The sequence below is a fragment of the Hydra vulgaris genome, chromosome 03, assembly GCF_038396675.1.
Source record: "Hydra vulgaris chromosome 03, alternate assembly HydraT2T_AEP".
NCBI lineage: Eukaryota > Metazoa > Cnidaria > Hydrozoa > Anthoathecata > Hydridae > Hydra > Hydra vulgaris.
The window spans coordinates 66896442-66921437 of NC_088922.1; the positions used below are offsets into that span (position 1 = coordinate 66896442).

A 24996-nucleotide genomic window follows, 5' to 3' on the forward strand; every position below is an offset into this window, starting at 1 on the left:
AAGATGGTTGCTTCTCAACCAAACAAGGTGCGGTTTTCATTAAATTTAATTTAGGGAATGACCAATACTCGTGCTTCTATTAAGAAAATATGTTAAGAAAATTGTTTAATAAACTAAAAGTAAAGTGTAGAATTTACCATGAGTATTAATGTGTGTTTGAGTAACACCTTTTATACGTGCTTGTTGGAATCCCTGAATGATTTTTATGGTATTTCTATTTTTAGAAACACTGGTGTCACAAAGTTGCAACAAAGTTCGATTTTGTAGATAATTTAAAAATTATTTGATGAGAGCACTTGATGGAATAGCATAACAATTAATTTATTACGTTTTTGTATGCTTGTTTATAAATGTTTTTTTTTTTTAATTCTTGTATGCTTATATTATAAATAAACAGAAAATTAAACTTTTAGAAATTTATTAAATTATCGGGATCTAGGCTGTTGCACCTAAATTTTTGTTTGTAAAAGATTTTTCTGCATAACATAAGTTATTTACTTAAATAACTGATACTTAAAAAAAGGTTTTCAGGATAATCCTTGAAAAGGTTAAAACCTTTCTTTTGCACACAATAAAAACCTATATAAAAACGTTTTCGTGAAACCCTTAAAAAACGTTCAAAAAACTTTTTTTAAAAACGCTCTGTTGCCGCTTCATATGGAGGTTTAAAAAACCAATGAAAAACGTTTGCGTAAGACCCTTAAAAGGAAAACGTCCGGTCACCGTCTCATATGGACATTCAAAAAGCAATTAAAAAACGTTTTCACGGGACTTTTAAAAACGTTTGTAAAACGTTCTTGTGCCCACTGGGATACGTTGTTTACACGACCTGTAAATGTGATTATCATTTAAATGCTAAAATCTAATAAATCTAATTTTTCTATATCGTTTTTTATTCTATTTTTTCTACTTTTTTTATCTTTTAGTCTAAATATTATTTTGTCTCTTTATAAAATTTGTATAATATAATATAATAAATAAAATATTATAAACATTTTTTTTTTCTTAGAGATTTATTAAATTGTAAATTTTATTTTACTATTATTATTATTATTATTATTATTATTATTATTATTCCTGTTATTATTTTGTTATTTTACATTATTATTATTTATTTATTATTAATTTCATAAAATCGACACGACGTCATAAAAATATTCATTATTAAGCAAGGTAAACTTAGCTTTTCGGAACGCATGTTTTGAAACCCCATACAGGCTCAAAATAGGCAGAGATATGCGCAATCTGATTCGCTGATTTGAAAGAGAGGCTTTTGTGCGTAAGTTTAAATCAAAACTAATGTCAAAAAACGTGTTAAACGTATTAAAAAACTTTCCGATTTTGTACAATATCCTTTTACAAAACTTCACTACTCAAAACGTGATTTTCATAACATTTTCTTAAAAATAAAGATTTAAAAAATTTAGTTTGCTTTCCTAATGGTTTTTATAACTCTAAGATATAAAAATGATAACCATTGTAATAAACTTTAAATCTGATGGTAAAACTTGACTATGCTATGATTCTCTTACGATAGATTTTATAAAATAGTTTTAAAATTTACCTAGTAATATCAATTGAATATTATTAACTTGATATAAGTTTTTTCAAGTTAAGTTCCCATTAATCCTATTATATAACAAAAAAACTATTTTTAAAAAGAACCTAATTTCTTTTCACATTTTACCCTTATTATTCCCATATATAAATTGTATACGTCACTAAAACATTTTAAGTTTGAGAATATTGCTTATTGATTGTTATAGATAGCCCAGATAATTTGCAACACTCTCAAATTAAAAGCAATTGTGAGCAAAAGCTGATTTAGATTGCCTTTCGTAATGTATAGTAATAAAAGATTACAAAGAATTGTAGCATAATAAGCTATAAGAAAAAATAACCTGATGTCCACAAGTGTGTTTTAATATAGTAAACTGGTTACAAAAAGGAATAACTTTTAACTTATCACAGCTTTATGAAATACTAAGTGTAAAAAGGTAGAAACAAGAAAAATTGCAAACATACAAGTTCATGTTGTTGTTTATTTCAATTTCAAAAATCAATACATATAAAGCACATGTTTATTGATATATAGCTTTTAACCTGAACAAAATATTGGTTATTGTATTCTATAATTGGTAAAAAATGTTTACCCTTTAATAACAACTGGTGGTAAATAATATCAAATAAAGCAACAAAGTTTGATAAATTTTACATTTATTAAGCTATCAATTTATTTTACATTATATACTCCTGAAGAAAGAAAAAAAAAATGAAAAAAAACTTTTTTTTTATTTTTCTAGAGCAGAAATATTTATCTTTCATATTTCCAAATTTTATGAATAGTTTTATTATGGAATCTTTGGTTTAACCAATATAATCGAGTGTGCTTTTTTTGAATTTTTGTGAATACCTCTTGTATAATAATATAAAAATAGAGACGTGTCATATTTTATCTTGAAGTAATATTATTAAATTTTTTTTTAAAACTTGCTTCTTCAAATGTTAAAGCTTGTTTTGATGAAGCTTATCTTATTACAATAATTGCCATAATTTACCTTCATTTGGTTATGTTTTTTAACTTAAATACTCTTTGCTAGCTTGTAATATCAACTCTTATATGTAACTGTACAAAAGAACTTTTCAGTAGAAAAACAAATAAACATCACTTTTTTAGTTAAATTTTCCAATAGATTATTAATATGCAATTTTTATCCTATTTATATATAAGTTAAAATACCCAACCAAACTTTTTTAATTTTTCACAAAGTGTTTGAAGATTTTAGAATGATGTTTTATTAAAGTTAAGTAAAGAAAAATATTGTTGTACACCTTTTCAAAATTTAGGTTAAACAGTAACTTCTTCAGGGTTCATAGATTTACATGGAACATGTATGCTTGGTAAAACTTCTGTAAAAATTTTCTTTTTCCAAAAATTTAAATGTTTAAATATTTATAATTAACAAGTTGGTATAAAGATGCAGTAACGAGCTTAGAACAACCTCTGTCTCAGCTTAAAATTTATACTTTGCATACTTTAAGTACTTTACCAGCAGTCTGGTGCAACTGCATATAAACTTTGTATTGAGCATGCTTTATTGAACATGTACATTGCATTTGACGAAAAATACATTTAGAAATCTTTCAAAATTGCACACATGCAAATTCAAGTTAAATATTTCAAGAGTTTATACATACAAAACATATTTGATAATAACAAAAATATTCATAGCATGACAACAAATTTCGATTCTTTTTTTTGATAATTTTATTGTATTTTTTTTATTACTCTTCTTTCATTAAAACGTTTAATTTTAACCACTTAGTTAGGTTTTTTCAAATATTTTTTTTTTTTCAAATTATTAGGATACAAAAAATGCTACAATCATTTGCCATAATCCACTTTTATATGGTTAATTTATTTGACTTCAATACTTTTTCTTGTTTTTAATGTCAGTATTTATATGTAACTGTACAAAAAATACTGTTTAGTAGACAAACATATAAATTTCACTTCTTTTGTTAGATTTTCAAATAATATTTTATATTTAAGTTAATATAGCCAGCCAAAATTTTTCTAAATTTTTAAAAAGTGTTAAATGGTTTAAGACGATGTTTTATTAGAGTTAATAAAAAATATATCACTTTCCTCAAAACTATGGTTGAAACAAAACATGAAAACAAAATCTTCTCAGAGTTCATATATTGACATGGAACATGTAAGCTAGTTTTGCAATCAGTACAAATTTTCTTTATTTAAAAACTCTAATGTTCAACACTTTATAATTAACATATAAATCAATTTATAGATAAAGTTCTTCAACAGTAGTCTGGCCAAACTGCATATAATCTTTATATGCAAAAGTACTTCACAAGTAGTCTCGTACAACTGTGTATAAATTTTGTATTTGAGTATGTTTCAAGGTCAAGAACATATTTATGAGAAATACATTTTTAAATCTTTTCGAATTTAATTCAACACATGCATTTTTTTTCCCATTTCTTTAAATTAACAACAGATAAAACCTCCATCACCAAGGTAAACTTTATTGAAATTTTGAGATTTTTACGAGTGAAAATTCTCTTGTACAAATTTTGATACCTTTTAAATTCTCTGAAGAGTACTAAAATAAAAAAAATTTCCTGTATTGATAGTAACACAAAACTTGTATTGATAAACTTAGCTTATCATTCCTATGAAATTTACTTCGATGATCTATTTATATTCTAAATATATTTTTCAACAAACGCGCACTTGCCTCTCTTTCAAAATCAGCGAATCAGGTTGCTCATATTTTTGTGTATTCTGAGCCTGTATAGGGTTTCAAATATGCGTTCGGAACGCATATTTTGAAACCCTATACAGGGTCAGAATAGGCAGAAAAATGAGCAATCTGATTCGCTGATTTTGAAAGAGAGGCAAGTGCGATTTTGTTGAAAAATATAATGAAAATCAAAACAAACAGATTTTTGAAATAAATTTCAAAGTTATGATATACTAAGTTTATCAATTCAAGTCATGTGTTACTATTAACACAGGAAATTCATTTTTTTTTAGTACTCTTCAGAGTATTTAAAATGTATCAAAATCTATTTGTACAAGAGAATTTTCACTCGTAAAAATTTCAATAAAGTTTATCTTGGTGATGAAGATTTTATCTATTGTTAATTTTAAGAAACGAAAAAAAAATGTGTTGAAGTAAATTTGAAAAAATCTACAAATGTGTTTCTCTTAAAATATGCTCTTGGCCTTAAAGCATTCTCAAATACATAGTTTATATAATTATGTTGTACGAGACTTATAGTGAAGCACTTTTGCATACAAAGTTTATATGCAGTTTTATGTGACTACTGAAGTGAAGTTTTATGTGACTACTGGTGAAGAACTTTATTTATAAACTGATTTACATGTTTATTACAAAGAGTTGAAAATTAGAGTTTTTTAAAATAGAAGATTTTTACTAATTGCAAAACTAGCTTACATGTTCCATGTCAATATATGAGCTCTGAGGAGATTTTGTTTTCATGCTTTGTTTCAACCATAGTTTGGAGGAGGCTGATATACTTTTTTATTACGTAACTTTAATAAAACATCGTGTTAAACCATTAAAAACTTTTTTTAAATTTATAAAAATTTTGGCAGGCTGCATTAAGTTATAAAATATTTGAAAATTTAACAAAATAAGTGATATTTATGTTTGTCTACAGAACAGTAATTTTTGTACAGTTTCATATAAACACTGACATTAAAAGCAAGAAAAAGCATTGAAGTCAAATAAGTTAACCAAATAAAAGTGGATTATGGCAAATAATTGTGGCATTTTTGTATTGCAGTAATTGAAAGAAAAAAAGATTTAAAAAACTAAACTAAGTGGTTAAAATCAATCGTTTTAATGAAAAAAGAGTAATAAAAAAAAGAAAAGAGAATTATCAAAAAAAAAACTATTATAAAATGTGTTTTGTATGTATAAACTCTTGAAATATTTCACTTGAATTTGCATGTGTGCAATTTTGCAAGATTTCTAAATGTGTTTCTCATCAAATATAATGTCCGTGTTTTATAAAGCATACTCAATACAAAGTTTATATGCAATTGCACCAGACTTCTGGTAAAGTACTTATAATATGAAAAGTATAAATTTTAAGCTGAGGTAGAGGTTGTTCTAAGCTCGTTACTGCATCTTTATACCAACTTGTTAATTATAAACAGTTTAATATTTAAAATTTTGGAAAAAGAAAATTTTTACAGATGTTTTGCCAAACTAGCTTACATGTTCCATATAAATCTTTGAACCCTGAAGAAGTTACTGTTCAACCTAAATTTTGAGAAGGCTGATAAGGCGTACATCAATATTTTTCTTTATATATATTATATAGGATGAAAATTGGATATTAGTCTAATGGAAATAATTTGAATAATAAATTGGATGAAAATCTATTGGAAAATTTAACAAAAAAAGTTATATTTGTTTTTTCACTGAACATTAAAACTGTACTGAGTATTAAAGTCAAAAAATTTAACCAAATAAAGGTGAATTATGGCAATTTTTGTAATAAAAATAACTTCATCAAAATTAGCTTTTACATTTGAAGTAGCAAGTTTTAAAAAAAAGTTATTAATATTACATCAAAATAAAACATAACGCATCTCTGTTTTTATATTAATAAACAAGAGATAATAACAGAAATTTAAAAAAAGAACACTTGTTTTTATTGGTTAAAATTACATAATAAAACTATGAATAAAAATTGTAAATATGAAATACATTTTATTTAAGATTTTTTTTCTAATTTTTTTAGAGCAGACATATTTTCTTTTTTTTCTGGAATATATAATGTAAAATAAATTATTAGCATTATAAATTTATAAAATTTATCAAAGTTTGCTGCTTTATTTAATATTATTTACCATCAGTTGCTATTAAAGGATACACATTTTATATTAATTATAGAATACAATAATGAGTATTTTGTTCAGGTTAAAGGCTATATATCAACAAAAATGTATTGAGTTTTGAAATTGAAATAAACAACAACATGAAATTGCATGTTTGCAATCTTTCTTGTTTCTACCTTTTTACACTTAGTTTTTCATAAAGGTGTAATAAGTTGAGAGTTATTGCTTTTCAGTAATCAGTTTCCTATATCAAAACACACATGTGGACATCAGGTTATAGATTTTTTCTAATAGCTTACAATGCTTTGTGATCTTTTATTACTATACATTACCAAAGGATATCTAAATTTGCTCTTGCTTACAATTGCTTTTAATTTAAGAGTGTTGCAAATCATCTGGGCTAGCTATAACAACCAATAAGCAATATTCTCAAATTTTTTTAGTGTTGTATATAATTTATATATGGGAGTAATAAGTGTAAAGTTCTAAAAAGAATTTAGGCTATTGTTTCAAAATACTTTTCTTGCTAAATGATTGGATAAATGGGAACTTAATTTGAAAAAAATTATACCAAGTTAATTATAGTCTATTGATATTAGTAAATAAATTTTAAAACTGTTTTAAAAAATCTATTGTATGAAAATCACAGCATAGTCAAGTTTCACCATCTGGTTTATAGTTTGTTACAATGGTTGTCTTTTTTATATCTTAGAATTAGAAAAACAATTAAAAAAACAAACTTATTTTTTGAAATCTTTATTTTTAAGAAAAAATTCTGAAAATTACGGATGTTTTGAGTTGTGAGGGTTTGTATAAGTATTTTTATTATATTGCACAAAATTGGATAGAAAAATCATAATTTTTTTTTGCTATTATTATTTGGTTTTTTATGAAATTACTCAAATTCACTTTTATTATTCAATATGTTTTTTGACATTTGTTTTGATTAAAACATACGCGCAAAATGCCTCTCTTTCAAAATCAGCGAATCAGATTGCGCATATCTCTGCCTATTCTGAGTCTGTATAGGGTTTCAAAATATGCGTTCGGAACTATCCAATATTATGCGTGGTCAGATATACGTGATCAGATTGAAACTATTAAAAGACTTATAAAAAGAATTGAATTATTAGATTTGAAAAAAAGAAACTAAAAATATTTCAGCTACGTTTTGGTCAACTCTTTATAACAAAAATAAATCTGCAGAGAAAGCTATTGCTGTTAACTCAATCACTAAAATTATATTATCTGAACAGAGAGAGAAAAAAAAGCGTGAAAAGAACATTATCATTTTTGGAATCCAGAATCAAATAATTTAAATGAACTTGAAAAAAACAACAACAATAAAAAAATAATTGACCAGATATTTGAGGAAATTGGTAAAGGCAATGAAAAACCTATTAAAGTAATAAGATTAAAAAATAAAAAAGACTCAAAACTCCTCCGCCCATTATTTCCGTACTTCCTGAAAACTGCGAACACAATAAAGTTTTACATGCCACTAGGAAATTACGCAAAAACATTAAATATACAAATGTCTTCGTTAATCCGGATATGACACTCGCCGAAAGGCAAATCAGTTCTCAACTTCGAAAAGAAAGAAATAAAAAACCCAACTACTTCTAGAAAGTGAACCAATCTCACCCTTTTGGTGGTGCAACGAAGTCATCAAACTCAATTTTAGTAAACAAAAAATATGAAAAAAGTATAAAAAATTGGATTAATTTTCAAACCATTAAAAAAATTACTGAAACTAAATCCGTAAAAGCTATTTACACAAACATCGACTTCATATTAAACAAATGCCATGAGCTCAAACATATTGTAAACAATCTGAAACTCGAAATTATTTTTTTTAACAGAAACACTGCCTAAAAATAAAAAAATTGAAGTTAATGATCTCGAGTTTGCTATTGAAAATTACAAATCACAGCAATAGTTCTTGCCGAAGATGTTTAGCCATATCTATACATAGCAAACTAAAGTCATCCCGAATAAACCTAGATATATTTTCATCTGAATCGCTCAGTTGTGAAATTACAACAAAAACCTCTAAGATATTGTTAAGTTTATATTACAGATCACCGAATAGTAACAATGAAAACACTAACTGCATAAATCAACACATTGCCAAGCTTTCAAACAAATATCTAAACATTCTTATTATAGGAGATTTTATCTACCCAGATATCAGCTGGAAAAATTCAAAATAACTTTTACAAAATTAATGAAGACCTTGCAAACGTTAAACTCTGTCCAACATCCAACTTAGACTAACTATCGAGTATCTTTTTCAATAAATTTAAAACTAGTATCAACAATAATTAAAAAGAAAAAAAAAAGAAACATTCCCTGACATCCAATAAAATAATAATGTTGCAACTACTGATCTTGATAAACCTCAACTATTCAATTGTTATTTTGCTGATACTTTTTCAAACGAAAAAATCACAGCAATAAGACCATTCGACCTAACATATAAAAATGTAAATCTACTTTCAAACAATATTAATTTAATTTCATAAATTATCAAAACATACTTCAAAAGTCTAAACTCATCTAAACTCATCGCCAGGCCTTGACAAATTACACCCAATAATATTTAAGAAAACTTGCATTTAAATCTCTAAACATCCATCTACTGTTTTTATCAAAGTCTTTCAGAGTGGATCAATACCCCAAAAATGGAAAGACGTAACAATTACACCCATATTCAAAAAAGGAGACAGATCAAAAGCACTTAATTATAGACCCATCTGTATAACTTATACCTCAATAAAAATCTTTGAAATTATAAAAACCCATATTATGACACACCTGATTAACAATAACTTATTAAGTCCACACCAATATGGATTTCGTCCAGATCATTCCTGCTTAACTAACTTTTTAATTGTAATTAATTATTGGACATCATCACTTAATAATATTCCCATTGAAAACATTTACCTCAATTTTGAAAAAGCCTTTGACAAAGTTACACATAAATTGCAGATCTTGCAGATCTAATCAACGTCTATAAATAGTGCTAAATTAACAATGGTGATCAAAGTCAATTTGAAATAGATAGCCAATTTGTTACTCGTGGTCATGTATATAAACTAAAAAAACATTCTTCATGATTAAATCTACGTGTGGATTTTATTTTTCTAAGAATAATAAATAAATGGAACTGTCTTCCTAATGACATTGTATCAGCGCTATCTCTAAAAACGTTTAAGCTGCTTTTAGACAATCATCTAAAAATTAAATGGCTTCTCAATGACTAATCCACATTTTATTGTCTGTTAGTTATGCAAACTCTGTAATTGTCAAGTATTATATAACTAGGTTGACAGGCAGTTTATGCTTATACAATTTATTGTAAAACCTTAATGTTAAAAAAAAAACATTAAAAATTATTGGTAAAAAAAAAAGGCTCAACATCATGATGATATTAATTAAAAAAAAAAATTTTTAATTTAGAATCATCAAAGCTGCAAGCAACTACTATCAAGTTGGGAGTTGATAGAAAAAAAGAAATGAGTTATTAAGCAAGGAAACAGTTGACAAGTCTTAAGTAAAAACTTGAAAACTTGAAGGTTGTATGAATCGAGAAAACATGAAGATGGGAAAAACTTCCAAAGGGTTGAAGTGCGGGAAAAAAAATAGACAAATAAAAGTTTTTAGAGCATGCAGGAACAGATGCAGTAAAAGAATTAGGCTTTGATGAATGAAGTCAATCAAAATTGAGTTTTAGTTGATGGAAGAGATAACAGCTCCTTTGAGCAATGATTATGATAGAATTTGTAGAAAAGAGAACTTTACAACAATGAGAAAGAGGCTCAAGCTTAGCAGATAAAGCGGGTCCATTTACAATGTGTTTTTAACCTTGTGAAAAAGAGAAAGATTGTCATTAGAAGAACTTGTCCAAATATGACAACAGTTTTCCATACATGAACGAATAAGATATTGGTAATGATAGAAAGAGAAATCAGAAGAGAGAAAATGGCAAGCACAATAAGGTAAATACCATGAAGTAGAATAAGACTTTACTTGAAACCGATAAGAAGGAATAAAAGCTTTCATCCCTGCCAAAATCCAGAAAGTTATGTAGGAAGCGCATTTTTCAGCAGGGAGAGAAAAAACATCAGCCCAAGGACCGTCACGAAAATCATGAAAAGAATCCCAGTGAGCTTTCAGGTAGTAGTAAGTAGTGCAATGAAAAGATGAATCTGAAAAAGAAGTACAAGATGAAAGGTTTAAAGAGATCATCGCATCGTCAGAAACACTTTAGGAGAGAAAGGAGAAACTGAACATAACCTAGTATTATAGACATGACATAAGTCAAGAAGTTAAATGATTAGGGTTTTCAGTAAACGAGCCATAAAGTTAACTATCTGAGTATGAGATTGAGAAACGTAGAAGTATAGGCTTTAGTGCCAGCAGGGTCAGTGGCGCGTTAGAGCCAAGCCATTTAGGGTAATGAGCATTAAAGTTACTAATAACAACAATATTGGCAAAAGGGTAAAGAGAGAGGATATGGTCACTTTGATCAGAAATTACATATAAAAGAGTGCAGTCTAGGCAAGAAGGAGAGCAATAAAGAACAAAGAGAAAGATGATGTGCGACGCATGAAGAGGTGCTAAGCGGAAGCACATTAAAGAATTGAAAAATGACGACAAGTAGGTGAACTGATGCTGTAAATTGATGCGTTTACCCCCAATAATGACATGTGGCTTCTGGAATCTTTCCAAATCAAAGAATAGTACCCATCAACACTGTGATCTGAAGAAGAAATAATAGAATTAAAATTGGTCTCACTAAGGCCAAGCAAGTCCGGTAAATTTTGCAAAAGGTAAGATTCAACTGATAGAAGGTTGCTTTGCAGACCACGATTATTATGTAAACAAAAAAATTGTAACATAGGGCTCGCTATGTGGCCTCGACAATTCGCCCCAAAATTATTAACAGAGACACTATCAATGAGCAACATGGCACTATTAATACTCTGATATTTTGCAGCTCTTGATAAAATAAGCCTATCTGAGAGCTACCACTGAGTAGTAAACGACCGGGGCTTTGGTTGGGGCTAGGTTTGATAACACATAGCCATGACCAGGGCCAGGTTTATGATTAGGGCTGCATTAATATTGATAGATCCTATATAAATTTTTTCTTTAATTAAAATTTTTGATATGAATTTTATCTAAAAACAATATTTTATAGGATCTATCAATTTTAATGCAGCCCCGGCCGGGTTTATGACCGGGGTTGCATTTATATTGATAGATCCTATAAATGTATTGTTTATAATTATAACTCATTTCATAAATTTCAATTAAAGATAACATTTTTATAGGATCTATCAATATTAATACAGCACTGATCATAAACCTGGCCCTGGTCATGGCTATGTGTTATTAAACCTAGCCCCGGCCAAAGCCCCGGTCGTTTAATACCACTGAGTTCGGGAAACCTTACTATCAACCTGCTTCAGAACCCTTAAACTGAGTTTTAGAGTTGCACCTTCATTTGGAGATAACAGAAATAGTTGCATAGCCACAATCAAGGAGGCTCAAGCATAAAACTATGAGAAGAGTCAAAAAGATTTAGCATTCATCATTATAGACAGAAAACAATGTAACACTGGTTTACATTTATGCCAGTCTAGCAGATGAAGAAGGGGTTCAAGGCTAGTTAGCAGAACTTTTCTATTTGCCCTTAAAGTCTTTGCCTAGGAGACCTCCTACAAGATGGTAGCTAAATGCAGTTAAATCTTCCAAAGATGAGCACTTTGATCGAGACACCATATTTAGTCTTTACTCAACCAAGATCCCAGAAGCAGAGAATTTTAAACTCACAGATTGTTTGTCCTAGCTTTTGTCTAAAAAGCACATCCTACAAGGTAGCAGGGTATGGGACAGGTAGTACAGGGTAACATGGTAGGGTGATTGCGATGATCCTGAACGTGACTGACCTGCAATATATACATATATATATATATATATATATATATATATATATATATATATATATATATATATATATATATATATATATATATATATATATATATATATATATATATAAGCTGTTTAATTTTTTAACATTTAAAGTTTATAATGATGCTCACATAATTAGTTTTTGTGCGAGTGGTGTGAGTGAGTGATGTGATTGGCTTTAGTAGAATGTTTAAAAATTAAAACTGTTTTTGAAATTTTAGATAGAAAATCCATCGTTCTCCTATTCCATAATTTCATAAGCATGTAAAGTTCCAAAACTAACTGTTGGAATTGTTATAAAAAAGTTAAAAGGAAAACAAAACTGTAAAAAGAAAATGGGAAGTGGTGGGAAATCAAGATTTATTTTCAAAAACAAAGGCAAGCCAATAGTTGACTTTATTCATTGAAATCCGTCTTAGTCACAACAAGATTTAGCTTTACTGCATTTAAATTTCGTTTAGTAGTTTCAGTAGATCTTTCGTTCAAAGAGTATTTAAAAAGAAAAATATGAAAGCTTATATAAGAAAAAAATGCAAAAAAGATTGCCTGATGGAGAAATAAAAGCAATTGGACAAGCTAAAAGTTTGCTTAAAATAATTTAAAAATAAAATTTAGGTATTTTTGAAGGCGATGAAACTTACTGAAAAAAAGATCACTCGATGCTTCCAAGTAATCAATACTATTATCAGTAAAATTTATAAAGCTTTTGATAAATTTAAGTAAATTTGAGTTGAAAAATTCGCTCTCAAGTTCCTTGCATAGCAGGCTATTATCAGTAGTGGTTTTAAAAGCTCTCTTTTTATAAAAAATCAATCCTTCACATCAGAAATATGGGACAGAATGTTTGAAATAACAACTTTTTCTAATTAAAAAGCACAAACAACCAACCTTTTCTTCTCCAGATCTGGCATCGATCAACTATTCTAGAAAAGTTATGTAGTAGTATAAGAAAAATAGAGTCAATTTTGTTTCAAAGGATGCTAATTCACCAAACTGTTCTGATCAGCAATTTGCTGATTTTTACTGAGCAGTTGTGAAGGGAAAATTAAGGAAAAGATGCAAATGTGCAAAGAGTGTTTAAACTTTCCGAGATTTATGAATTAATGCTTCAAGAAAAGTGACGCAAAGTAAAATTGTGGAGATGATGGTGGGTATTTTGCATAAAATTAAATTACTTTGACGTCGTAAAGTTAAGGCTAAATTTATTTTTGTTGAAATAAAAACTAATCGCGTAAACATCTAAAAAAATCATTACAATGGATTAAGTGGTTTTTAAAAAACTCAATTTAAAATCGTTCAAATTTCAACCGATTATGTTGATATATATTTATATATATGCGTATCTATATATATATATATATATATATATATATATATATATATATATATATATATATATATATATATATATATATATATATATATATATATATATATATATATATATATATATATATATATATATATATTTACGAATGTAAACGCCCAGTGTTTGTCCTGGGCGTTTATTTTTGTAAAAAATTACTCATTTGTTGGGAAACTTGGTTTGAATCCTCAGGTTATTCTTTTATGTGCTTTTGTTTAGCACCAATTCACTCTATCGCCTTTCTCCTTGTTCTATATCGCTTTCCTTTATCTCAAGACTGTACCCTTTACGATATTATTTCTGATCAAATAGACTAAGCCCTATCTCTTTATTCCTCTGCCAATATCATTTTTGTTTGTGACTTTAATGCTCATCACACTGAAGGCTTGGCTCAAATGTTAGTGACTCTGCTGGCGTTAAGGGCCACAACACATGCTTTTCTTATCTCTAACACAAATAGTCAACTTTCCAACTCGCTTTCGAGATAATCCAAATCATTTGCCTTTTCTACCTGAATTTTGCCTCGTTTTTGATTCTAGTCAGTGCTCAGTTTCTCCACATCCATCCTTAGGTGCTTCTGATCAAGGTTTATCTCTCTAAAACCATGAACTCATTCTTCTTTTTCGTGAAAATTCCCCAATTAATTTACCTCTTACAACTACCTTAAACCTGGGACTTTTTCCAATTTTTTTCGTGATAGCTCTTGGGTAGAAATCTTTGATATTATGGCTGACAAATGTGCTTCTTAGGTATTGTCTTAGATTCAGGCTGGCATGCAATCTTATTCTCTCACAACATTTTCGATTTAAGCCTTACTCTTCTACATAAATTTCTTCTCATTGTGCTGCAACAATTTTCAATAGTAACTATTACTTTAATATCTATGAGCAAAACAATTTTACAGAAAACAGGCATCAGTTTACAACTGCTAGAAACCATTGTAAAAATATTTTGTCAAACGCCTAAGCCCGCTATTCACAGGTCATGATACCTTGTATTTCATCTCAAAAATTAGGTTCTTGTGACTTCTGGAGAATCTTTAACAGTATCTATAATATGGCCAAGTTATTTCACCTCTTTTGTATGGTTCAAATTTTGTCACCTCATCTAAGGATAAAACTGGATTTGCTAAGAACTTTGCTTAAGTCAAAGAAGTTTGCTAAGAAACATTCTCATCAATATCATCCCTTGATTCCTCTATTCATGTTCTTCCTGATATAGCTGACAAGCAAGTTAACCCATTGCTTGACATTTTTATCACTCCAGCTTCTGTATCTAAAGTGATTTCCTGCTTAGACTCTTCTACGGCTTGTGGTCCGGACACCATACCTGTTATAGTCTTCAAGAAGTGATTTTCTGAGCAGTCGTCTATACTTTCAAAAAAATTTAATAAGTGCTTATCAGAGCATTTAAAAATTATGGAGAGCAATCTGACTAGTCTAACTATCGTCCCATTAGTCTTCTTACTGCCATGAGCAAGATTTTTGACGGATTGTAAACATTAATGGACCTGCTGTTGCAGCCAACCTCCAAACGTTATCACATCGTAGTAATATTGCTTCTTTTTGTCTTTAACAAAGAAAATAATAACTTTCTGTTAATTACGAAATGTATCACAAAATTACAGGAACAGTAATGGGTACTGATTTTGCTCCAGACTATGCATGACTCACAGTTGGGTTTTTAAAAGATATAAGACTTTTTCCCAAAATCTTACCTAAGTATTTTTCCGATCAAGAAGTTAACGATATGAAGCAATTTTATTATAGATATATTGATGACGGTTTCATAATCTGGCCAAAACAATTGGATGTCGTAAAGTTTATAAATTCTTTAACTGTAATAGATAATTCAATCAGTTTTATAACCAGCCAGGGCCACAATTATTTTATATATATATATATATATATATATATATATATATATATATATATATATATATATATATATATATATATATATATATATATATATATATATATATATATATATACTTATAACCACTTAACAATATTTTTTTTCATTTTACACTGTGTTTCATCAAAAAAGACTCAACAGAAATGAATGGTCGAATTAATAAAACTTCAACTTATACCAAAAGTAAATTACAGGAAGTCGTTTATGTCTTAACTACTGTAAAATTTTCACGTATTTGTGGAATATGCTGACACTGTTATAAAATTTTCACGTATTTGTGAAATATGCTGACACTGTTATAAAATTTTCACGTATTTGTGAAATATGCTGACACTGTTATAAAATTTTCACGTATTTGTGAAATATGCTGACACTGTTATAAAATTTTCACGTATTTGTGAAATATGCTGACACTGTTATAAAATTTTCACGTATTTGTGAAATATGCTGACACTGTTATAAAATTTTCACGTATTTGTGAAATATGCTGACACTGTTATAAAATTTTCACGTATTTGTGAAATATGCTGACACTGTTATAAAATTTTCACGTATTTGTGAAATATGCTGACACTGTTATAAAATTTTCACGTATTTGTGAAATATGCTGACACTGTTATAAAATTTTCACGTATTTGTGAAATATGCTGACACTGTTATAAAATTTTCACGTATTTGTGAAATATGCTGACACTGTTATAAAATTTTCACGTATTTGTGAAATATGCTGACACTGTTATAAAATTTTCACGTATTTGTGAAATATGCTGACACTGTTATAAAATTTTCACGTATTTGTGAAATATGCTGACACTGTTATAAAATTTTCACGTATTTGTGAAATATGCTGACACTGTTATAAAATTTTCACGTATTTGTGAAATATGCTGACACTGTTATAAAATTTTCACGTATTTGTGAAATATGCTGACACTGTTATAAAATTTTCACGTATTTGTGAAATATGCTGACACTGTTATAAAATTTTCACGTATTTGTGAAATATGCTGACACTGTTATAAAATTTTCACGTATTTGTGAAATATGCTGACACTGTTATAAAATTTTCACGTATTTGTGAAATATGCTGACACTGTTATAAAATTTTCACGTATTTGTGAAATATGCTGACACTGTTATAAAATTTTCACGTATTTGTGAAATATGCTGACACTGTTATAAAATTTTCACGTATTTGTGAAATATGCTGACACTGTTATAAAATTTTCACGTATTTGTGAAATATGCTGACACTGTTATAAAATTTTCACGTATTTGTGAAATATGCTGACACTGTTATAAAATTTTCACGTATTTGTGAAATATGCTGACACTGTTATAAAATTTTCACGTATTTGTGAAATATGCTGACACTGTTATAAAATTTTCACGTATTTGTGAAATATGCTGACACTGTTATAAAAAAAATTCTTTAGAACTGCTTATTTTTGCTTTTTAAAAATATAAAAATTTTTTTGCTTTTTAAAAATATATTATTTTAAAAAAGGGATTTAATGGAATTATTATTTGAGCTCACTTATTTTTATAGTTTATTAGGAGAAACTTATTTTCGTGCATGTATTCAGAAATCAATTCCATTTTTTTCGCATTACTATTAAACCATCCTGACAATAAAGGACTAAATTATTAATACTGATTATTTTACTTAATAAATGTAAACTATATTGTTCAACAAATTCACAAACTTGTGCACCATCATAACCGCCCATTGTTACATCAGTCATGTATGTTTTTCTTTCCTTCTTAAAATAGAATAAGGTTTTTCTGCAATGTTTTATTATACGGATTGTCTCTTCTGGAATAACTGCGTAACTTTTTGAAAATTCAATTGTTGTATCTAAAACACCTGCAGTTTGATTAATATAACCATTTATTAATGATGAGTCTTTATTAACATTTTGTTTAACGGTGTTAAGAGAGTTATTTTTTGACGCCAAAAAAAATTGAATCCATAGATCAGAAAAAATAATGAAGTTATTTTTTCTAATCAACAAAACAACTAAATACAATTATAGTTTCAAACAACTCACATAGAAACATATTTTAATACACTGAGACATTTTTTTTTTTCTTCTTATTTCTTTTTTTTTTTCATTTTTTTTTTTTCATTTTATTATCAACAACTTTGTTAACCACATAATTAATTTTATTCAAAGAAAGAAATGCACATATCTATTGTTAATATATTTTTTTGCCGACCAACTAGAGACACCTGCAACTAAAACCAGAATTACTCAGGTCCTTAAAAGGCGGTGTGATTAGAGAGCCGTGACTACCGGTAAGCTCCTTTAAGGGTTTAAATGCCATTGAGCCAAAGAGCAGCGTCAACTTAGTGGTATATCTCTATTTAACGTCCTGAGTGGATGGATCGCTTTGAGATTTCCGGTCTAGATGGAAACAACGAATAGGCGAATACGCCAAGAACCTCGATCGGCTGTCGCAGTTTTGATCTTATGCTGCTTTTTCTTTCTAACAACTCCGCGACTAACATCAAGAGGCAAATGGCAATTGGCCTATTTATTGTTACCTAAAACTATAAACATCTAGTTGTTATTGAAAAATATTTTCGTTACTGAAGGCCAAATCCATAATTAAAATCTAAACTTCTGAGATTTTTAATGCCCTTGCGTATAACAAATTGCCATTTCTAAACGACCGTCATATAGTAAGAGAAAAAATTGCAGTTGCGAGTGATGTGTCACCCATAATATCAGCCCATATCTAGACATTCTATCCACCCATATATCTGGTGGATATAAAAGTTTATTATTATCTATCGATTTTATAACTATTAATCACGTTTGATTTGCTTGTGCTTTAATATTTAAGTACTCACTAAAGATTTTATTTAAGTTATATAACTTTGCACTCACAACGTCGGGTTGCATATATCGGATCAAAGTTAGTCCATATAGATTCATTTGGTTATATAGATTGGATCAACGATGAGTTTAGTTTGTGAAAGCAATTTGTTTTTGCCACGTGTTTTCATAGTTAAGGCAATGTAGCTGCGCTGCTGGTTCATAGTTGTGCCGGTTGCCGGTTATTCTTTTCATTGATATCTTTCCAAAACACATGACATTGTATTACCATAGGATTTGCATCAGAAAAAATAGCCGACGTTCGCGATGGTATTCGTGGTGTGCGCTAGCTTGGGAACAGTGATCGATTCAAGAAAAAAATTAAAGATTAATTTTATTAGATCGAGAGTACAATTACATCAAATACAGATTTTATTAAAAACAAGGGTTTTTATAGTTATTTTTAATAAAATAACTTACAATAAATTCTTACTTACAATAAAAGATAATTTTTTAAAGATCAGACTCATTCATAAATATACAGAATCATCTTAAATAAAAATCTAATATTGCTGTGCATAATTGTATCGAACCTTTTTAAATAACAATTAAATCTTGTTTTTGATAAAGGTATTGATTTTTTAAAAATAAAAATCTATTTTTAAAGTAATTTTTAGTCTCAGCGGCACGTTTGGAATTTTATTAAATCTATATTAATAGCTACTTTAAGTGTAGACACTTAAAGTAGCTATTAATGAGAAGTTTTTGTCTGTTTAACAACATGCTTTGCAACATATTTTTTGAATTCTTGTTTTTCTAATAATTTTTAACAAAAATTAATTGCGTGTATTTTCAAAAATAATCTTTTTTTACTGTTTACAAATTTACTATTTTAGTTTAGTTTTTGAGGATTTAACTATTTTAGTAGTAAACGATGTCAACAAAGAAAACAGTGAACACAAATTTACATTTGATTCATTAAACCTATGTTTCATTGAACCTATGTTTAGTAGATCATGGAGAAAATAAAAACTGTTTTCAAACTTTCAAACTATAATTACTATGTCCCATACATGAAGCACATTATTCGGAAAGCATATTATATACTTTTTGTTTACTAAGTAAGTTTAAATTAAACTGTTTAAATACCATTTTGAAGCTAAGTAATAACTAAGTTTACCATTTTTGTCTACTTTGAAGCCAATTAACTACCAAGTCTACCATGTTTGACTACTTTGAAGCTAATTACTAAGTCTACCATATATTTTTAATTGCAACAGATTTTTTTTATTGAACTTATACTGTTCATTTAGCTTAGAAACTCTATGTTTATTTCAGGTTTATTATTTTTCCTGTAAATTTTTATTTAATTTTTAAATTTTTTCTTGTCTTGTAATGGTTTTTATTTTATAATTGAAGGGCTTATTGTGAAACAATGACAAGCCACACTTTTTTCAAAAATGAGTTATTATCATTTTTATAATCATAAATAGTATACGCAATTTTTATTTATTTTTTTGTCCAATATATAATATCCATTAGTATTTTTATGATGTATAAATTTGAGAGAATAATAGGTAAGCACTGATTTTATAGATTTAAATAAAACTTAAAAGTCATTTTTCTCAAATATTTGTTTTTGTGGCTTGTCATTGTTTTACAATAAGCCCTTCAATTGTTTTTTTTTGTAACAGTTTTTTTGTCGAGTTTGTTTTTTTTTAACAAAAATTCATATCACGTGACACGCTACAAGTTATTAGATAATTATTTAAACTTATGTAACTTTTAATAATTTGACTTATGATATAACTTACACTATTTCTTTATCTGCATTTTTAACATTGCACAGCGGCCCAAGGTCGACATAAAATGGATAAATAATCATAACTCCTTTATTTTTAAAGTTGTCAAATTGAAATTTTTATAAATGACTCTAGTCATCATGAAAATCAGTTAAAAAAAAAATTTTTCGCCCTAAACACCCTAATAGAATAGGGTGCATTGGGCGTTAGGGATTTTAGACATGACTTTTGGTTGTTTTTAGAAACAGTTTTTCCCAGATTCGAAGCATTATTTAATTAAAATGTTTGTTATGTGTTTGACCCCTTTTTATAAGCAAAGAAACGTTTATTTATTAGATGTTCCATCAGAAATCAGAGTAATTTTTAACGCCTTTACTTCGACACTCCTCAGCTGAGAAAGAAGACCTACTGGTACGGTTTTATCTCTTAAAAATTGAGAACTATGAATTAGAATTTTATGTACGATTTGAGCCATTGGTAACCATGGGTGCAGAGAAACGCAGAGCTCTGCTGTTTCTTTGGTATTTTTTAAGTTCATCAGCGTTAATTTGATGTTTGCACGATAAAACACAATTGCGCAGAAACGTTTCATGAGATTTTTATCTAAGCCAAGTATTTCGGCAAACACCTTATAGTTTTCGAATACTTTTCGTGTCGTGTTTCCATCATTTGTTGTACCTGAACAGCTACTTTTTAGCACATCTACAATTAAACTTAAGTGATTTTTCGTCTTTGTTTGTTGAACAATGTTTGAACAATATTTGAACAATTGTTGAAGAAAAGTCTTTTTTTTTTTACAAGAATTTCTTTAGTATCTTCTCCCCTACCTTGCCACTTTATTAATTCAATTCTATAACTTATATAAAGACAGCATTCAATGCATCTAATCCATATATGTAATGTGCTTTATCCAAGCTCATTTGAAACTTTATTACAGATTTTTTAAAGAGCAACATTTAGATTGTTCATGTTTGAAATGCGGCAGTCCAAAAATACTTGAAAATAGTTACTTAAAGTCAAAACTATAGTAGTCACTTTTCCATCAATAATTGTGCATCCTAACTTATGTTTGATAATAAAGGAATTAAAGAACGTTGGTTTCAAATTATTGTTTTTGAAGGAAATATATTCTTGTGTAATAACAGCACTTTCTTTTACATATTGAAATCATACTTTACGGCAGTAAAGTGTTGAAGATTAAGACATTCAAGATTAGAGGATTACGACAATAAAGATACGGCAGTAGAGTGTAGTGATTTGTCAGATTCTTCAATATAAAGTTTAATTAGAACGATGCAGGATAGAAATAAAAATTTTAACTCAACATAAATGATACTTATATCATCTTCTATACTTTATTTGTATAATGATTGGTCGGTTGAACCATCAAATCATATTTTGTGTATAAAGAATAGTATGGATATCTTAGGAGCTTTATAGAATCATTGAGTATTTTTAAAAACCTGTATGTAGTAAGATCAACAAGGTTCTGTAAATCAACTGAAGCTGGATAACCAGTAGTTTGTATTCGACAACAAAGTGTGCATAAATTCATTAATATAAGTTGGATACAACTTGTTTCCTTTAAAAACTGCTCCAACACGAATTGTTTGGTAATTGGCTTTACTAAGTCGTCAGTCCAAAATCAAAGCTAATGAAAAAAAAAGCTTTCTCTCCAGTAAACATTGTTGTTGAAATAACTGCACTATCTTTCTCTGATTTTATTATTTGCTTCACAATCTTTAGTGTAAAAATGTAAACTTGAATAGTGAGATGAATACAATCCACTAAGAACATTTATCGCCCGTAGTATTTTGGATTTTTTTTTAATAAATTAGATAAATTATAAATGGCTATAGCATAGATGATAAATGGCGTTCTGAACTTCTGAAGCATTTCTGAACTTTTTTTCCCCTTTTACTTTCAAAATAAGTAAAATAATTCCTCTCTTTTGACAGCAATGTTTATTTTTTTCTGCTCTCCTCTTCTTTATTTTTTCAAAAGCTTGGATAAATTGTATGGAATTTGCAGCTGGTAGTCTTCCGTGGACAACTGATTTAAATTAAAATATCAGATGATTGTATTTAGTATAAACACTTGTTAAAGCACAATTGAATAGTAAAAAAATGAGTCCATTACTTTAATTTTTATGAAATATAATAAATTGTGAGAAGAAGTCGGAAAAGCCATGCCCAAGTTTTGGCCCTTGTCTAGTTTATCTGTTTCAAAACATCGCTTGTAGGTAGTTCTAGTTCAGATTTTGCAATGCAACTCAAATCTTAAATGCAACTCAAATTTTGAATGTAACTCAAATCTTGAATGCAACTCAAATCTTGTATGCAACTCAAATCTTGAATGCAACTTAAATCTTGAATGCAACTCAAATCTTGAATGCAACTCAAATCTTGAATGCAACTCAAATCTATCCTTTTTTCTGTTTACTTTATTCCATTTTTTGTTAAATTGTTTAGTAAATAATTTGAAGTCTATGTCAGCGAACCCTACAATTTTATAATCATCAGGGTTGATAACTGATTTGATTAAGTTGTTTTTCGAAGCTTGAAACAATTTTCGAGTAATTTCTTTATTTTTCGTAATGATTGGTAAAATTAAATTTCAATTTAAAAATATAAAAATAGTTTTTAAAGTTTTTAAATAGAACTTGTATTTTACATAATTAAAAACATAATCGATAATTAACTGAAATAAGTTTAAGTGTATAAATAAAAAAACCACATTACTTGTTTAAGTGGAATAGCATTAAACTTTATTGTTTCTTGTAGTTTCCGTAATTGCAACTGATTATTTAGAGTTCATACTAAACAACAATGGGCATTGAACAATTGAAAATGACAAACGAGTTGTACGTTTAAAACCTGCTAAACTTTAGTTCGCGCAACTTTGCACAAGATATTTTTAATGAGAAACCTACAACGATGACTGTAAAAAAGTTATTCACATAGTGGGGAAACGTGGGCGAAAAAAGATCTTGACCCTTTTATGGTAACTTTTTATTATGTTTTGTTATACTTTAACTGTCATATTTCAAGTTAAGAAAAAAGTTATAAAATGCAAAAAAAAATTTTATTTGCTAAGTTTTCTATAATAAAGCATGTACCCTGATATTGAGACTATAAAATTTTTAATAAATTAAAAAAAACTGTGCTTACGAAGTGAAATTCAATTTTATGAGTATTTTCTCTTTTTTTTTTTTAAAGAAAAAATTTTTTAAATGGACGAGCTTGAAAACATTCCCAGGACTCTTAAAACAAAACGTCAGATTTTTTTATTGTGGGGTATTTACTTTTCAAATTTTGCAAAAAAAAGAAAATTTCCACAGATACTAATTTTCGGCATCTATACCGATCTCTGGCCCAATGTGCATTGGGTTTTTAAATAGCATATTGAAATTTAAAAACTTCAAAATCCAAGTTATAAGCCATTATTAAAATTTTCTTATAATTAGTTATCTTTAAGTTTTAGCAAACTTATTGGCTAATGATAAAGAAATGTGAGTGATGCTCAAAGATTCTTACAAACTTTTTATAGTAAAATATTTATTTAACAATTTAACTTAGAAACGCAGTTATTTTAAAACGTTATTTTATTTTAAAAAGTTATTTATTTTAAAACGCATTATTTATTTTTTTAAGCTATGCATGTCGCATTAACAAAAAACTCTTACCAGATCAGAAAACTGGTTCATTCCTATTTTGAAAAAACGGTTTTCGGAATTATGACTTTTTATTTTATCATTGTTCATCTTCCAATTCAAATATTTTGATGTTTCTTCATCATCGTTGCTGTAAAACTTTCCAAACTTTATTTTAAATCTTCTCCATTCTGGATCCTTCATAGGAGCCTGTGGATCATTCAAAAAACTTTGAAGCTTAAATGAATAGGATTGAACCAGAATGCCAATCAAAATAATGTGTTTCATTTTTGCTAAAATATTAATGCTTTTATATATGTATACGCTATGTATTTTTGTTTATTCTTCAAAAAAAAATTGCAAAGAAAATCAAAAAATTGCAATCATCATTAAAAAGTTACAAACTACATCAACAAATTGCAAACAAAATCAAAAAATTGCAAACACCATCAAAAATTTCAAACAACATCAACAAATTGCTAGCACTAACAATAATTGCAAAAAAAATTCTCAATAAACGTTTTAGTAAGCATCGAAGCTAACGCTCATCAAAAAAAAGATACCCAATGATACATGAATAAATGTCAACATCACTAGACGTAAATAATAAGCATAAATAGATCTATATTTTGTTATGTTTTTTAAAAAAAAACATTTTTCACACGATTTGTAAGCAGTTTATTCTATTATATACTTACATCCAACAATAGGATAACTTATCTCATCACATAACTACAACGTAATTAATCTAATCACGCGACAACACATAACGAATCACATGGTTAGATTAAGTTTGCTTTGAAAAAATAGTTTACTTGACATGCTAAAAGATAAAACTTTATTTACATTACAATAAACTCCTATAAACATTACCACTAACGTGTTGATGTATTAAGTAAAACATTTAAAAATCAACCATAAGCAGCCAGGTCATATATTGCTTTTAAAAGTCAACCAAAAAATTTCAAATATAAACAAAAGTAATCATTATACATGTTTGCTTCGCTTTTTAAATTTAAAAGATACGAAATAATGAATAACAACCACTGCGGTAA

The 24996-nt window shown here is 27.9% G+C and overlaps 1 protein-coding gene across 1 annotated transcript in view; it reads right to left on the reverse strand.

Annotated features, from left to right (window-relative positions):
- Positions 1-24288, reverse strand: part of LOC100198930 (procathepsin L) — a 39903-nt gene extending 15615 nt beyond the window's left edge. The window contains exon 1 of the mRNA XM_065794042.1: positions 23975-24288. Within this exon, the coding sequence (XP_065650114.1) occupies positions 23975-24229 (255 nt within the window). The 5' untranslated portion in view covers positions 24230-24288. The remainder of the gene's footprint in view (positions 1-23974) is intronic.
- Positions 24289-24996: the final 708 nt, after the last annotated feature.